Source organism: Rhinoderma darwinii, chromosome 7, assembly GCF_050947455.1.
Source record: "Rhinoderma darwinii isolate aRhiDar2 chromosome 7, aRhiDar2.hap1, whole genome shotgun sequence".
Classification (NCBI taxonomy): Eukaryota; Metazoa; Chordata; class Amphibia; order Anura; family Rhinodermatidae; genus Rhinoderma; species Rhinoderma darwinii.
This window is the reverse complement of record NC_134693.1, coordinates 128,917,185-128,935,032: the sequence shown is the minus strand read 5'-3', so window position 1 is coordinate 128,935,032 and position 17,848 is coordinate 128,917,185. Positions and strand designations below refer to the sequence as shown.

At 41.7% G+C, this 17,848-nt stretch overlaps 1 protein-coding gene across 1 annotated transcript in view; it reads left to right on the top strand.

The window, feature by feature from the left end:
• Window positions 1-17,848, top strand: part of SUCLG2 (succinate-CoA ligase GDP-forming subunit beta) — a 154,408-nt gene that overhangs the window by 43,651 nt on the left and 92,909 nt on the right. Inside the window, exons 3-6 of the mRNA XM_075832401.1 lie at window positions 6,975-7,074; window positions 7,790-7,880; window positions 11,300-11,452; window positions 12,764-12,853. Coding sequence (XP_075688516.1) covers window positions 6,975-7,074; window positions 7,790-7,880; window positions 11,300-11,452; window positions 12,764-12,853 — 434 coding nt within the window. The remainder of the gene's footprint in view (window positions 1-6,974; window positions 7,075-7,789; window positions 7,881-11,299; window positions 11,453-12,763; window positions 12,854-17,848) is intronic.

Here is a 17,848-nt window from a genome sequence, read left to right as displayed (position 1 = left end):
GTTGCATAGAACCGGTTTGGACATGGAGCGTGGCTGATGGAGATGCCCTTGGACTCAAAGGTGGTGTAGGCTCCTGGGCACGTGTCCTCCGTATGAGCCAAACCCTTTTGGACCCATACTGCTCCTCCGATTTCATACAGAGGGTTTTATTAGTTATGGAGATATTCCGGTACAGTGCGAGAGTGCCATGCACAAGGCTCCGCCAAAATGAACACTGGATCAAGAAAAACGTCAAGCTTTGCCAAGATTATACCTAATTATTTGTTTCAATTCCACTTTTATTAAAGTCACTGAACAACTTTTATGACTTTAAAAAAAAAGAAAACAAAAATCTCCGTCTTTGTGCAGATTTAGTAAAAGATGTGTTTGTCATTAATGTCCCATCTTTCGTTAAAAGCGCTTCTTTGAAATACCGTAGGTTTAGTTGCACACAACAGGCAGATGTGAGAGGTCCTCTGGAGGTCCCTTCCCCCGCTCCCCTCCCCTGCTCTACACACGCCAGTCCCCTAGATAAATGAAATGAAAAGGTAAAATGGTCAGACTCTAGTTTCCTAGCCAGCCAAGTCTTTAGAAATGTGCTTTATTTTTATTAGGCATTACTTGAGGCAAGAGGAAGAGAGAGCAGAATAAATGTCTCATGGCTGCTGCTTGTAAGAAAACGACCTCCACCTCTTCATCTCCTCCAATTTTTGTGTTTTAACAAAAAAGAAAAAAAATATTCCCTAGCCACTTAAATTAATGACTGCAAATCTCCTACTAAACTACCTGTCTCCACGGCTATCTGCTTCTTCAGGTTTCATACCTGTGGCCCCATCGATCACGGACGTGCAGTGGAGCACAATTAATTTTTAGAATTTTCTTCGCCACGAGTCGTCTTCCAGTGAGATTCCTTCCCATCAAGAGTTGGTATTTAATTTCAAAATCCTTGTGTTGTCAATGGTTTCTTTTTGTAACCACATTATCACCCAGTGGCATCCATATTGCTTGTAATATAACAATAGGAGTTGGAGCACCAGTAGTAAACCTCTGATTCTGGGGGCGCTAATAGGCTGTTCGGTTATGGGCTACCTTCACATATTGATGCCATATGGTTGTTGTTTTTTTGGTTACTTTTTTTTTGCTTAGAAGAAACGTAGCAGAATTTTTTTTATTTTTGAGGTATGCTGTGGAAGTGTAGCATGCTCTATAGGTCACACTTACATGGGTTGTCCAGGATTAGAAAAGAACCCCCCCCCCCTCGGAAATGGTGCCACATCAATGAGCTGTCTGTTATTGTAGATCATCCCCATTTAAGTGAATGGAACTGAACTGTAGTACTCCTGGGACCCCTACTGATCGCTAGAATGAGTGTGCTGAGCCCAGTGGGGAGGGTACCGATCGCAGTGAGAGCTATTAATGAAGTGCCGCTCCATTCAAAGTCTATAGGACGGACAGATACAGCAAAGTAGTACAGGGGCAGCAATCTTCGGCACTCTAGCTGTTGTGAAACTTAAGCTCCCAGCATGCCCTGACAGTCAAAGGCTTTATTATTCCACCGAAAGGCTGTTGGGGCATGCTGGGAGTTGTAGTCTCAGAGCAGCTCGAGCGCCGAAGGTTGCTAACCCCTGGCGTAGTATAAACCGCGTAAAGTATAGACATTGACTGGAGCAGCAGGTTGCATGCTCAACCACCACTCCTTTCAAACTCCTCACTGCGTTTCATTGTTCTAGTGATCGGTGGGACCCCCAGCGATCAGACATCCAGCCTGTGGACATAGCCTGTGGATCGGTGATAAATGTCAATTGTGGGGAACCCGTTTAATCACTGTTCATACTTGTATTATACTCTCTCTAAAGGTTCTGGTATTTTTGACAAAGAATACAGCTACTGACATAGCACACTATTAATGCCGAAAACACCAGAACCCTGATGGACCCCAATATAAGTCCATGAGGATTAGTAAGAATGTGTTTTGAAAATCAGAAGTCCAAAAGTCATAGCTGTCATGGCTCCATTCTAAAGCAATGCTAGTGTGAGCCGAGCCTAATGTGTATTACCAGCTTTGGTCCTGTTTCAGAAGAGCGTAATATTGGCACATTTTGCACCTGTATTACGCCCGCATATTCTGGCCAAATCTCAGGTCTATTGACCCAAACTAACAGCATTGTAGATCCTTATGATGCTGTTAGTCATTAGAACCGCGTTCGGGCTGGGATTATTAGGCACAATACAGGCTTGAAAAACGTGGCCATATTATGCTTGTTTGGGGTTCTGACGTGTTTGGATGGAGATAAAGTGTTTTGTTCTGTATAATCCACTTTTATCTGCAGTGAAGAGAAAACTGGTGGTTTTATGTCCAATGAAGGGAGCTGTGAGGTTGTGTTAAATGAAGATATCCGTGTCTGGGAGCCGCAGCGCATTAATCAACTGCTCTTGGGCTCCTGTGACTCCGGGGAATCTGTGTCTTCTTAATTCAAGACATTATGGTCGGGGAATCTTCTGCAAAATAGACTTAATCCCTGGAGTTTCCCAAGAAACAAATGCTCCTTTTCAGATCTATAACATTTCGGCTAAAAGCTCAACTAGTCAAAGTGCACAGAAAACAGTCCGCAAATCTCCGTCTTCCAAACAACTTTCCAGTATTTTAATTCTAGATCTTTAACTTTAAGCCAAATAAATTTCCTCATTTAAATAAAACACATTGGGGCAGATTTATCAGAAGTCGTCTTCCTTACTTTTCATTTTTGGCTATATTCACATGTGGTCTTTGCCAGACCATCCTTTAGTTGCGTTTTTGAATCCGGGGGGCGACGGAAAAATTCTGTATTGGATGAACAATACAAAAGTTCACATTTCATGAGTTTAATGGCCTCTATATTCTCAATGTAGCACCCTGAATCCAATACATCCCTATGGCGCTGTAAGTTCAATAGAACAGTGGGTTTGAAATTCTAAATACGGAATATAGATTGTTAGGGCTCGTGCACACTTGCACGGAGCCTGCGTGATCAGACTGCACCAAGTAAAAAAACAACCCACAAACTTATTGAACATGGGTCACTAATACAATTCAATCGTTATCCCCTTCAAAAAATAAATTCACATGTCGTACTATATCGATATTGCGGCATAAACACTGTCCGCTGTAATAGGTGGGACTGTGCACTGGTCTTTTGCTTTTTTCCGACATGTCCCATCATGCATTGTTGGCCACTGTGCACACTAATCTCTGCCCACCACATCCCTCTGCCCATCCTCCTAAGTAGGTTCACCCCGAGTCCGCCTACACCTCCCCTCGTCACAGGCTCACCATGGCTTAGTAAACAATTGGTAGCAGTGCCAGCTCCTTTTTGTCACATGTTCGAAGATGCTCCGGCACCGAGGGGAGTAGGCAGCAGTCAAATGTTGTGTGGCTGTTTCGGCGTGTCATAAGGAATCTGTGAACTACACGGTGATCAGTGCATCAACTCCCGTTTTGGCGCAAAATAAAAAAAAGTTCAGAACATTATATGTAATTTTGTACTTGTTAAGAAAATGTTTTGTTCTCCGGTTCACCCCTTTAAGACTCTACTAAAGGATCTGTACAATCTCTGCTGGACTTGGCGTGTACAGTGATATCCTCTCTTAGAAGAATCCCTCTGTACGTACAGATATAAATCCTTTTTTCTCATATCTCTGAAATTCTAGAAAACTTTCCTAGACCTTCCTCTTTTTAATAAAAATAAATAAGCTAAGCAAAAACTAGTTTAAGGCTATGTTCACACAGAGTATTTTGCCGAGTTTTTTGACGTGGAAACCGCGTCGCAAAACTCGGCAAAAACGGCCCGAGAACGCCTCCCATTGATTTCAATGGGAGGCGTCGGCGTCTTTTTCCCGCGAGCAGTAAAACAGCCTCGCGGGAAAAAGAAGCGACATGCCCTATCTTCGGGCGCTTCCGCCTCTGACCTCCCATTGACTTCAATGGGAGGCAGAGAAAGCTTATTTCGTGCTGTTTTATGCCCGCGGCACTCAATGGCCGCGGGCGAAAAACGGCGCGAAAATCGGCGTGCAGGGAGAGGAAAATCTGCCTCAAAGTTCCAAACGGAATTTTGAGGCAGATATTCCTCCCCCAAAATACTCCGTGTGAACATAGCCTTAGAATCCCATTGACAAATCTTTTTATGAGAAAATCTCTCAAAAACCGCAACAGGTGAACACAGCCTAAAACTACTTTCCAATTGCCTTTTTGTACTTGCTAATAATACTGTACATGTTTTGCTTCCTTTTGCCAAGCTTTGCTGATCTATTTGACCAGAACACATCACTGTTGCTTTGTAAAATCTACAGGGACTGACAAGTGTGGAATAGTTAAGGCTTTTGTTCTATTTTTTTTTTTTACATTTTTATTTGAGTTACCGTCTGATTAGCGGTGCAATCTGTTCATATAATGTATAGTCAGCTGTGATTCTTGTGCCCGATTTCTGTCTTCCATTGAACTGAAAAGCTTTGACGAGAATAAATTATCCAGTACACGTCTTTAGGCTTTTAATGGCTCAATGAACCAGTGTCTAATTTCTTTGTATGAAGAATTTGCTTCCACTGAACGGGCCGAGGAATGTGTGATTGGAACATAATTTTATCCTGTGTTTTAAAGCAGTCGGATAGCTAACATTTGTCTGTAGTAACTCAATTTGTACTGTGGCTGGTGTATTTCCATAAAAAATCCATTATGCCCTTTGCAATTTTTGTAGACAGTACCTAAGAGAGTAGAGCCATATCATTCCAACTAAAATTACATTTTCTACTAAAGAACATTTTCTCGTAATCCCGTTAGGGAATTTGAACTGTGAAGGAATACATATATATAAAAAAATATATATTTGTTCTCTTAAAATCCGATATTTAAAGAAATAAAAATTGGTGACAGAGGGCAAAAAATGGACCAATGCAAAAAATATTGCTCTTCTTTGAACTGGGAATAAAACTCCTAAATCAAATTATTTCAAGTTCCCACTTGCTCAGAAGGCGAAAAGTACCTGCGTTAGTTGGCGATGTATTGATCGTAAGGGCATGTCTAACATTTATCTAATTAGGGTCCGGGCTTATTGACGTAGCTTGTTTTTATACAGGTCTTGAAATGTTACATTATATTTTTCTTTGCTGTTCATTATAGTTATGTGTCTTAGGCTGTGTTCACACAGAGTTTTTTGCAGGAGGAAAATTCCTCCTGCAAAAACTTCTCCAGTAGGTTTTTGCACAGTGGTTTGACAAAAACTCGTCAAAACACTCGTCGAGGTTTTTTTTTTTTCCTCTTTCTGGCTGATTGAAATGGGGTTTTGGAGGCGGAAACCGCCTCAAGATGGGTCATGACGCTTCTTTTTACCGCGACGCGTTTTTTTTACTCGCGGTAAAAAAAACTCGTCCAACTCCCATTGAAATCAATGGGAGGCATTTTCGGGCGGTTTTTGAGGAGTTTTTTGGCGCGGTTTCCTCGTCAAAAAACTCTGTGTGAACAGGGCCTTATGTTGTGCTGGAAATGCTGGCTGCTATTTCTGCAATTATAAAAAATAGAAAAAAAATAAAAATCTGAATGTATATGGTTTGGAGGGTTTCTTCTGATTTTAAAAATGGTGACTTCAAAACATGAAATTAACAATATTGGGTAAAGGTTAAAAATAAAACTGAAAAATGGTTAAACAGAATATTAACACCGTGACCGTAAAGGGCGACTCCCAGGTAGTTTTTGTTTTTGGGTGGTTTGTGGTTTTTTTTCTCCTGTTTTTAGGCCAGGGTTACACACGTTATTTTGATACAGTGCTTGGCTCTGTTTTTCTGAGCCAGAAGTGGCTGTAAAAGGAAGTAAAGATCTGAAGAAAAGACTGATGCATCTCCTTTTTTTTTTTTTTTGTTTCCACTCCTGTGATTGGCTCAAAAATCTGAGCCAAAAACTTCATCAAAACGGTGTGTGTGATCCTTCATGCTCTGCATAATAAAATTACTTTTTTTCCCTCCTTGCTTCCTCTTCTTCTCTTTAGTCCTTTTCATTCCTCATTTAGTTTGTTTGTATATTTTCATGTGTCAGGGCCGAAAATGCCTCCCATTGATTTCATTGGGAGGCGGAGGTGTTTTTTTTCCCACAAGCGGAAAGACCGGCTCGCGGAAAAAAGAAGGGACATGTCCTATCTTTGGGTGTTTACGCCTCTGACCTCCCATTGACCTTAATGGGAGGCAGAGAAAGCGTATTTCGCAATGTTCTTTGCCCGCGGCGCTCAATGGCTGTGAGCGAAAATCGGCGTGCAGGCAGAGCAAAATCTGCCTCAAAATTCCAAACGGATTTTTGAGGCCGATTTTCTGCCTGCAAAAAAACTGTGTGAACCCAGCCTTACACTTATTACTTTTTGCCAACTTAGTAGGGTAAGTCCAAACGGAGCTGCCCTGACCCGGTCACCATGTTCTGCCCGGCTGTCAAACAGCCTATTTAATAGCCACGCGTTGCAGATATAATGGCCCTTTACCTGTAAAATCATGCAGCCATTAATTAATACACCTTTTATGGCCGCACGATTTTGCAGGTAACAGGCCATTATATCCGCAATAACGCATGGCAATTAACGGGCTATTTGACAGTGACTGGGTCAGGGCCGCTCCGCTTGGAAGTTGGCAATTTGATGTTAGTTTTTTTAATTTACATTTTTTTTTTCTTTTAGTTATTGATGCTTAGCATGGTTTTGTTATGCGTGTGTTTTTGTAACGCCAACCCATAAAAATAAGTAGTTCAGGAAACCCCTACCAGAAAAAGTTATTGTCAATAATACTGCTGATCCTATAGAATCAACTGTCTGTGTGAGATCTGTGTGTGTGTGTGTGTGTGTGTGTGTGTGTGTGTGTGTGTGTGTGTATGTATAATTTTTTATTTTTTTTTAGATTTCACTCTTATCTTTTTTTTTTTAAACATTTTTTTGTATATGTCAACTCCTCATACAAACTTGTCTTCTTTTTCTTAACTTTTTCTGTAGAGGCCCGAGAAATTGTTCTAAAAGCCCAAATCTTAGCCGGAGGTCGAGGTAAAGGTGTTTTTGACAGTGGGCTTAAAGGTGGAGTCCATTTAACTACTGAGTAAGTTTTTCCGTTATGTATTCTTTGTTGACATCCAGTTTGCGCCAGTATATGTATGTATGTATGTATTATAAAAGATTGTAAGATAAAACCTGCTGCATAATAGAGAAACTTCGGACAAGATCTAAAAATTACAAATTTCTCAATTTTTTGGGGAGTCCGTCTCTTGTGGTTTCCTTGATTTGAAAATGTCACTTTCGCTTCACCTGCTTCATCTGGATCATAACAACCAAGGGGTCATGGTCTGCTTGACTACATACTGTACATCCTCTGCTGAATTGTGTAATATCCAGTGAAGGAAATATTTGAACAAATGGCCAAACTTACTCCATGCAGATCGTTGGGTATTATTAAAAGAATTGGGTCAGGTGGACCCTGGGGTCTTGTATGACGTGGGAGGTCATACCTATTTTTGACCCAAAACCTTCTGTCTTTCTACCTGGCACATAGTTGCATATGAGCACACACCTTGTACCATGTTTTGTTATCTATCTATTTGGTGCTTTTCAAGTTTGTATGTACAGCCCATTTTAATGGTGATACATAATTTATTTTGGGATGCACGAAATATGGTGGGAGGTATGATGGTTAAAATGATCCATAACAGGTTTTGGTTTGCTTGGGACAAAATTTTGTGCCTAACTTTATTATTTCATCTCTCCCCCCCCCCCCCCCCCCCCCCAATATTTTAGCTTTTTTCCTCTTTGTTTTGCAGCCCCAACAAAGTAGAAGTTCTTACAAAGCAGATGATTGGATACCACCTTTCTACAAAGCAAACTCCTCAGGGTGGTGTCAAAGTTAATAAGGTATATTTTGATAAAATGTTTGTAAGGTGAGGAAAGTGTTTTGTGAGCAGTCCTAGGTTTTCGGCACATGACGCGTAGCCTGTGTTACGGAGCCTCAGGCACGCCATACACCCCATTACAGAGAATATTTCCATAATACCGTATCCAGTGAAACGTGGCTTGATTTACGTATCAATTTGGAGGCATACAAATGTAGAGTACGGCCCCAGAGACTTCTATGTGTACTGTGTAATAGCTCCCGACAACGTGTTTTTTTTTATGGAGCCGTAAATCTGTTGTGTGCATGAGGCTTTAAAACGCATTTGTACCAAAAATTGGGCAAAAGAAAAAAAGAAAGCAAATGGGTAAAAAAAAAAGGCTCTCTATATGCACTCTAACTTCTGGATAACACCCAACATGCCTAGGGATTGGAGAGCCTTCGATTGGGGGGGGGGGGGTCAGAACTCCAATCCCTTATACTATAGTAGAGCAAACAATACATTTGGGGCAGAGCTTAGGCCGCCTTCACTGTGGCTGGGAGGCAGCTTGCTACAGCAGAAACCTTCCCCCACCATTCTAGCTGTGGAAATGGGAACGAAACCACTCCTCTTTACATAAGCCCCAACACAATATGTTTTAGTTAAAAATGGAAGGCAAGCGGAAGTGAAGTTCTCAATGTCTTCCACAGTCCTTTTTTTCTTTCTACCCCAACCCTCCTCGCTCCATTCATTTCTAGATCGGGTCCCTTTTAGATAGCAGACTAATACGAATGTGTTTACTTTGCTTGGATAATAATCACCCAAAAATTGTTGTCTTTTCCAGTGGAAAATTTCCTTTAAAATATCTCCCATTGTTCTCATGTTTGAGCTGAAATAATTAAGTTTTTGCAGGAAGGTAAAATACAGTGTGATGACTGTCGAACAGTTCACTGTGGCCCCCTTTGCTGCGCTTCAGCGAAAAAAATACACCTCAGCGGATTGCAAGACCCAAGTAATTAATGAGCCGCTCTCTCGGTTTTTGGCAGCCGTCCATGTCCCTGCTACTGTAGGAAACACTTTCCTTTAAATGTAGAAAACAAAAGACGTCAAGTGATGGTAAAACCGGCCTCATTATGCCTCGTGTTTAACGGCACCTCTGTGCCTTTATGTTGAAGACAGAGAGACTTGCTTCATTAGTCTAAAATTAGCATGTTTCATTGGCGAGGGATTTAATTCTTCAGTTCTGATAGCGCAGATACAGCGGGACTGTAGCAATGCGTCGTACATCTAGAAATGCAGGTATTATGTGTTAGAAAAGGAATTAAATCTCAAACGCCTAAGGGCTAGTTCACATGAGTATTTTGGCGCTGTTTTTGATGCGGAAAGCGCACCAAAAAACGCCCGAAATCGCCTCCCATTGATTTCCCACGAGCGGAGAAAAAAACTCGCGGGAAAAAGAAGCAACATGCCCTTTCTTCAGCCATTTTAGTCTCTGACCTCCCATTGACATCAATGGGAGGCAGAGAATTGGCGTTTTTCGTGGCGGTTTTACTCGTGGCGCTCAATGGCCGTGGGCAGAAAACGACGTAAAAAAACACGGCAAATGTTCTGCCGGCAGGTCAAAATCTGCCTCAAAATTCCTGAAGGAATTTTGAGGCAGATTTTTCTGCCTGCAAATACCTCAGTGTGACCAGGGCTTTAGGGGTAAGTGAAATATCACACCGAGATTGAGTTGTCACCTAACTTTCCAAGACCCCTAAATGACAAATAGTCCTACGTGTACAGGAGGGGTGATGTATTTCTGCATAACTAGGCAAATTTTAATTCAGTGGTCAGTATTGCCCAGCAAAGGGGAAATAAACTTGACAGAGAAGCTCTCAAGGGCTTATATTTACTATTGATTTTTGGTGGAAAAGCTCTTCAAAGCGGATCTGCATCCACATGGAGCTGAGCAGATTGATATATTGGGTTCACTGCAACTGGTAATATATTCCTTTAAATCTCTGTTAACTCTGAGCTTTTAAGTCCAGTGGGTGGAGTCACCCATGACTGTCAATCACTCAGGACCGCCCACTGGACTCGAGCATTAAAATCTATTTAAATAAATAGATTACATTTTATACTGAATCTTACTCCACAAAACTATATTTCACTCTGCTTCGCTCCCCCTGCCCTATAATATTCTGTCTGCGGATGGGACAAGACCGGTTCCGTTTAAAGCGACCCTCCGGTCTCGGGAAAACATTTTAAGTATGAGGGTTTTTATGGAGTAATAATACTTGATGCCCTCCAGTTGTGCCACTCTGCCGTGGATCCGCCGTTTTTGGGTCTCCTCTTCGCCATTTCAAAATGGCTGCAGCACTTCTTAGGCTGAGTCTGAGACACTCCCACTGGTCTGATTTGGCCAGGGCTTCTCATATGAGCAGTTCCGTCCAATCCGTGAACAGAGCGAGTGTCTTAGACCCAGTTTGAGAAGCACCATGGCCATTTTGAGATAACACGGAGGAGACGCTAAAACGGCGGATCCACGGCAGAGGGGCATAATTGGATGGCATCAGATATTATTACACCATGTACCCCATTACATTTATAATTTAGACCTAAGACCGGAGGGTCACTTTAAGTGAACCCTTATATTTTCCAGTCTTCAATGGTATTACCTCCGTAATGGCTTAAATGAGGCATCACAGCAATCTAGCTTTAGAACTATAGTGAGCATGCTCCGCTAATGATCCACCAATCCTGTCTTCTGACACATCTCAGTGGCATGCTAAAAGATGAAGGTGATATTTCCCTTTAAATATAATCAAGCAGTGTACACGGCTCCGTTTCCCCTCTGCTCTGAGCTCCCCCTTGCTCCCTCAGACACTGACTCCAATAAGAGATGTATACAGGAGTATGTGTGGGAAAAAAAAATTGCATATATATATATATTTATATATATTTTTTTTATTAACTTTGTTGATTATCTTTGTCAATTTTTTTAAAAGCCTCGGAATATACCAGCTCTCTATATATCACTAGTTCTCCATAAAAGGCCTGGTAGGTGCCCGTGGCAGCTATTCCATCATTGTCCTTGTAGTTATTGTTGTAATTGGTCCAAGTCAATGAGGCGTTCTGTACCCATGGGACATCCGTCTAGATTATCTCGTGAGTTATCCAACCCTCGGGACCTCCATCTGGGAGATACTTGCTGTAAGATCACCTCAGCTGCCAAGCAATTTAAGATGATGATAAAGGTGTCATTGATCTTGGAAGCTACTTGGACAGGGCGCAATAAAAGCTCAAAAAGTCAGAAAAAATAGATGAAAAGTTCCCCTGCATTTTTTTTTTTTTAATAAAAAACACCTTTTCTCGTCACATTAACAAAAGTCTATGTCCTTGTAGTAACTACAGATAAAGTAATGATTATTTGCTGGCTCATGACTACTTGGATTCTAATTGAAACAATTAACGTTTTAGGTAATGGTGGCAGAGGCCCTAGATATATCAAGAGAAACATATTTAGCAATTCTAATGGACCGTGCGTGCAATGGACCCGTGCTTGTTGGCAGCCCTCAAGGTGGAGTTGACATTGAAGAAGTAGCTGAGAAAACGCCAGAACTAATTTTTAAGGTAAGCTACATTCATGTCCTGCCCCCCCCCCACCCCCACCCAAAAAAAAAGATAATTCAAAACCCCAAAAATACAAAACCTATACTTATTTTATAATTGCTTGCTGTATCCTTTATAAACATGTTTTTATTTTTTATTGCTCCACTGCTGACAAAAATAAAAACGAAAGTAAGTTTGCAAATGGACCTATTAAAAAAAAAAATCTCTTACCGTTTTTTGTGTATAGAGCTCCTTTGCAGACCGGTGTGTCTCCGTGGTTACAGACTACAAACAAACCCTGTGTAGTCTGATCCTGCGGTCATACCGTCTTCTAGCTATCCCCTACTCCTTGCTCATCTAATGAATATTAGCAAGAAGGGTCAGACTACGAAGAGTTTGCTTATGGCTTCTAACCGTGAAGACGCAAGTCTATATACGCGCTCTAGACCCAAAACGGGAACCATAAAAAGAGGTAGCCGTTTAATTTTACATAAGAAGATATAACAGTTTTCTTAGTTTAGGCCGTTGTTGAAGATGCAGCAAAGGCTTTGCTTCAGGTCATTATGGCACGGTCACGTTCTAGCACTTTATATCCGTTCATGGTTAATTATTGTCCCTTATTTTACCTTTTTTTGGAATTAAAAATAATAATTTTGTTCAATGCCAAAACCGAGGACCCCCTCCCCATCCCCCAAGCATATTTTTTTAATAACATTCCTCGGCCGTGGCACGAACATAGTGATAAGATTCCGGAGCCTGTCATAAAAATTAGCTGCTTAATGTTTGTCAAAGCCATCTGCCCAGTAATTAGAAGGGAAAAGTGGTGTCAGATTGTCTTGTCACCATGCCACCGTCTTGTTGTGGAAGGACTTCATTCAAAATCATGGTGACTTAATTAAAATGTACCCTCTGGGCACCTGTTTTAACTCCGATGGAAACGAAAAATTAATATCACCAAGAAATCAAACTTAAATATTAGGATTTCTTTGCATTACCCTTGGTTTAGCTGTAGCTTTGTTTAGTTACGTTGCGTGAAGGAGCGCTATTGGCGGTCATTTCTGCCAACTGCCATAGGCCTCTACAATAAATCATTGGCAGGGATAGATGGATGTGGGGATCGAAAATATTATAGACATAGTACAAGTATTGCTGGTGTTTCTGTTATAGGCAAGCACATTTTTTTTATTGTATTAGTGTCTTTTATGTCATGTTTTAATGTTTTTTTTTTTTTTTGTATTCTGTTTTTTATGTGATTTACGTAATGCTGTAACACAATGATTTCCCTGATGGGGATGAATAAAGTCATCTATCTATTCTCTATTGTTTTAATAGGAAGAAATCGATATATTTGAAGGAATAAAGGACAGCCAAGCATTACGGATGGCTGACAATTTGGGTTTCAAGGGACCTCTAAGGCGACAGGTAAGGACTACAAAGTTACTGTATTCCTCTTAATGTTATATCGTAATCCATCATTTCTGAAATTATATTTAATATTGCCCACATGACACTATGCTCCATGTTGGGTTGTGGCCTAGATGTGCATAAGGAATTGCACTCCATAATACAGCCATCTTTAGTTAGCTCCACCTAGTGGTGGCGACAGGCAGCCAGAATATTATCTAACTTTATCGCTACGTGAAGGAAAGCAGGGGATTTGGAGCTCTGTAAAGGCCCCTTCTATGTGTATCAAAACTTGTGCAGAGGAAAAGTGAAGCAGTTGCCCAGGGCAACTAATCAGAATCCACCTCATTTTACAGAGGCCCTTTGGAAAATGAAAGCAGCGACCTGATTGGTTGCTATGGGCAACTATTCCATTTTATGTTTTTTTTCCCCACTGGTTTTTATAAATCTCCTCCATTGTGAATGGGGCCTAAGAGAGGAAAAATACCACGTTAAAACTGTAAAGTGATGGTCATAAAAGCAAGGACGAGCGCCTCTGCCCCTTCAAAACAGCCGATCGGCTGAGGTGTTGGGAGTCGGACCCCCAGTGATTAGATTTTGATGGCCTTTCCTGTGGATAGGCCATTAACTCCTTACGATAAGACAACCCCTTTATAATAGTTGTAATCTAATATTTTCATTAGTATGTCTATAAATGTGTTATTTATTGGTATTTCTGGTCTCTTGGATGTCGCCAGTTTTACTAAATTGATGGACATTATGCGGCATGATCTCCATTCAAGCTCCTGCACACAGCCGTGATATGACTCCTTACAGCCGCTCAGTTGTATGGAGCCATAATAAGACACCCATAAGTGTATGGGCCCCTATAGTACAAATACAACGAAACTCATGGCATGCCCCATCAGATTCTGTATTCATGGAGGTACTAGGGGAGAAAATCCCATACATATGGCACCCGACAGAGCCTATAAAGCAGCAAGTGGCCGCCGTGCGGCTCCATACTAGGCATCCATATGGCCTCTGTGCACTGGTGTACAGAGGCTTAACGCCCATGGCCGCTGTTGCGACCGGTACTCCTGGCCTTTGCGTCCCAGTTCTTGGCCATTTCAGCTTGAAAAGTTATTATCCCAGTTGGATCCGCTTTCCTTGCGTTCGCTTCGGACATTTAGAAGTTAACCAGAACCTGCTTTTCAAGTAGCACTTGGCTGTAGGAGTATTATCCACCTGAGCCGAGTAACCGCAGTATACAATTTTCTAATGAAGCAGCCTTGCTGGGAGACCCGTCTCCTACTGAGGGTTGTTATCTCATGTCGAGAGCGTACTTAAACCTCAGCACATCAATAACGTAAGTATTATTACCCAACAAGTCAACCTTAAACAATCGAAATCATGGAGCAGTTGGATGACAAATTCCAGGGGATGGATACAGCTGCCGCTACGTTTCTGTTTCCCCAGACCCGGACTGACACATTTTTTCCTTCTGTGTGTGTTTTTGTTTTATGTGTGTGTTTTTCGCTTTGGGAATAGGAATAGAAATCTCATTGTTCATAAACAGCCGGGTATCCGTATCCTGACAACGGGCATTGCTCATCTTAAACGTGATTTAATATATATACAATGCACTGCCTATAACCAGGTATATTTGATCTTTCTGCCGTAGATTTATCATTATTTATGTTTAAAGACCTGGAGTACTAGTATTATGGATTATAACAGATTTTCTGCTTCTTCAGGCACAATAGTCTGAGATATTACTGCTCTTTTTATTTGACGAACAGATTTTTTATTCTTTTTTTTTCCCGACAAAGTGAGAATTGTTTTTTCTGTTATTGTTTATCTGTTTTTGTACATTTTTAGAGCAATTATTCTTGACTGTAAATACAAACAATTACTCTCTAATTTCCATTATCATTTTAGAAGGACTTTTGTGATTGGGGAAAAAAAAAAAGTTTGCGTATCACCAGATCAATAATACCCAAGAGCCAGACCTGATAAGACCGGATTCTAGGCAAGTGTAAATGTATAGAAATAGGACCTCCGCCCAGAAGGGAGACAGTCTATCAAAAGACATAACTGCATGTAGGAAATTCCCGGTAGCAACTGTGGTGCTAAATCAAGTATCTTTGGATATACCTACGGTTTCCAATCTCTCAGGGGTGTGGCAGACATTATAGAGAAGTTTGCATTGCATTAAAAGCGATGTACACCTTTTTTTTAAACTTTTTTTAATTTTTGGTGCAACTTTGTAATTACATTTTATTCAATTATTTTTTACTTTTTGAAATACAGCTGCTTTTTTATTCTGTATACAGAGCAGTTGTATCTAGCGCTGAGACCTGAAATCTGTCAGGTTAGCGGCACTGACTGGTTCAGTGATAGCGGGTCCTGCGTGTCCAGGATCCACCTGTTATGAACTTAGATGTGATCGATAACTGCTCGATCCTTCATGTTCGAGACACGCAGGACCCGCTGTCCCTGAACCAGTCAGTGCCGCTGACCTGACGGATACAGGTTTCAGCGCTCACTACAGCTTCTTTGTACACCGGATACAAAGCGGCTGTATCTCAAAAAGTAAAAATAATTTTTCATTAAATGAAATTAAAAAGTTGCACTAAATACACTGGGTTTTTTTTTGTTTTGTTTTTTTAAATATAGTTTTCAAAGGTGTTCATGGCCATTAATGCATCCCGAGTGCCAACTATAGTAGGAAAAAGTCATGAGCTTCCTCCCAGTCATCATTGAATAAGTCATGTAGTAGATCTGATCTCCATTTCATGAGGGCCCCGTCAAATGGTATTGTACCCTTTTGTAACCAGTTGGGTAGATCTGGAGTCCCAAAGATTCTTCAGCCTACAAAATGCCAAAATAAAGCTGAAAGGTCCTGAACTGGTCCTGTATGGCATGTAGAAGTTGGAGATGTTTAAAAAAAAATTAACCCTTAAGGTGATGCGGGAAAACCTGCTCTAGATATGGCCAAGCCTGCGATAACCCGCCCCCCACCAATCATGTTGAAGGGCTAGCCTCAACGTATTTGGACATGTAATATACAGTTTTAAAATTAACGGTAGACAATTATGAATAAAGCCAATTTTAGGGTAAACCCTCTTGCACAAGACAGTGCCACTCGGGCCGTTTTTCACGGCATCCGTGTGGCACCCGATAGTTTTCACGGACCCATTCACTTCAGTGGGTGAATTAGGTCCGTGAAAACTGACCCGACCGATCTGTTGAAAAATAGAACATGTCATATCTGTCCATGGATTACGGACGGGACTCGGGCGGCACATACGATCTTGTGCAAGAGCCTTAACAGTCTGATTACCAGAAAAATGAACTAGACGGTAAAAAAATATATTTTCCCCCCACCCACGACATCACCTTGAGAGAGGGACCACCCCCTAGGGACAGGAAACCGGATATAAAAATAGGCCCATCCTCTCTCTTCCCAGTGGTTTCCTGTCCCTTGGAGGGAGACTTGGATCAGCTCGGTCTTGGAACTCAATAAAGACAGCTTTTTCCTAGATGGTGGGCTGTGGCTGCTAAGGTACCAGAGTTTATGGTGCCCTCAAACTTCAGCAGCGTAATTCTCCTGGCAGAGTTGTTGCAAGCATGTCTCCGGAAGACATGTCCAACTGGCCTTGAATATAGGACCCTCTCCTCCTTGTTAGCATCGACCGAATGCCAGTACGGTTGTGTTCGGCATCTATATGTAGCGGTTTTCTTGGCTACTGGTGTGAGCGTGACATGCGTCTGACGCGTCCCCTTCGGAAGTTCATGAAACGTCGGGCACCAGAAGCAAAACGGTGCCTGCCGGTTTTATTTTTTCTTTATAAGGAGACAGCCAGACCTTGGGAACAGCCGTGAGGTTACCCAGCAGATTACGACGATCGACTCTCCTTAAGGCCCACTGCTGTGATGGATGTAGGGAAAGAAATGACCCACCAAAGTCTTAGGACAGGGGACACTGTACATAGGAAGACCCTTAGGAAGATTAATAACTATAATGCAGTATTTGCAAAAAGAAGCTAGCAGGCGATTATTACAAGCTTCTTTGCCCTGATTACATAAAGTATTGGTGTAAGTATTTCCTTCCCTGGTTAAGGGTATCGTTATTACCGCACATGAAAACCCCAAAAACAATGTAATCTCCGCTTTTTCCCCACCCTGTAGATGGTGCCATTGGGACTTACTCTAGGAGCGGAATCCCCAGCCAGAGCATAGGCCGGGGATTCTGCTCCTAGAGAGAAGCCCTGATGTCGCTGTCCATACAGTGAAGGAAATAAGTATTTGATCCCTTGCTGATTTTGTAAGTTTGCCCACTGTCAAAGACATGCACAGTCTAGAGTTTTTAGGCTAGGTAAAATTTTCCAGTGAGAGATCGATTATATATAAAAAAAAACAGAAAATCACATTGTCAAAATTATATATATTTATTTGCATTGTGCACAGAGAAATAAGTATTTGATCCCTTTGGCAAACAAGACTTAATACTTGGTGGCAAAACCCTTGTTGGCAAGTACAGCAGTCAGACGTTTTTTGTAGTTGATGATGAGGTTTGCACACATGTTAGATGGAATTTTGGCCCACTCCTCTTTGCAGATCATCTGTAAATCATTAAGATTGCGAGGCTGTCGCTTGGCAACTTGGATCTTCGGCTCCCTCCATAAGTTTTCGATGGGATTAAGGTCCGGAGACTGGCTAGGCCACTCCATGACCTTAATGTGCTTCTTTTTGAGCCACTCCTTTGTTGCCTTGGCTGTATGTTTCGGGTCATTGTCGTGCTGGAAGACCCAGCCACGAGAGATTTTCAATGTCCTGGTGGAGGGAAGGAGGTTGTCACTCAGGATTTGACAGTACATGGCTCCATCCATTCTCCCATTGATGCGGTGAAGTAGTCCTGTGCCCTTAGCAGAGAAACACCCCCAAAACATAATGTTTCCACCTCCATGCTTGACAGTGGGGACGGTGTTCTTTGGGTCATAGGCAGCATTTCTCTTCCTCCAAACACGG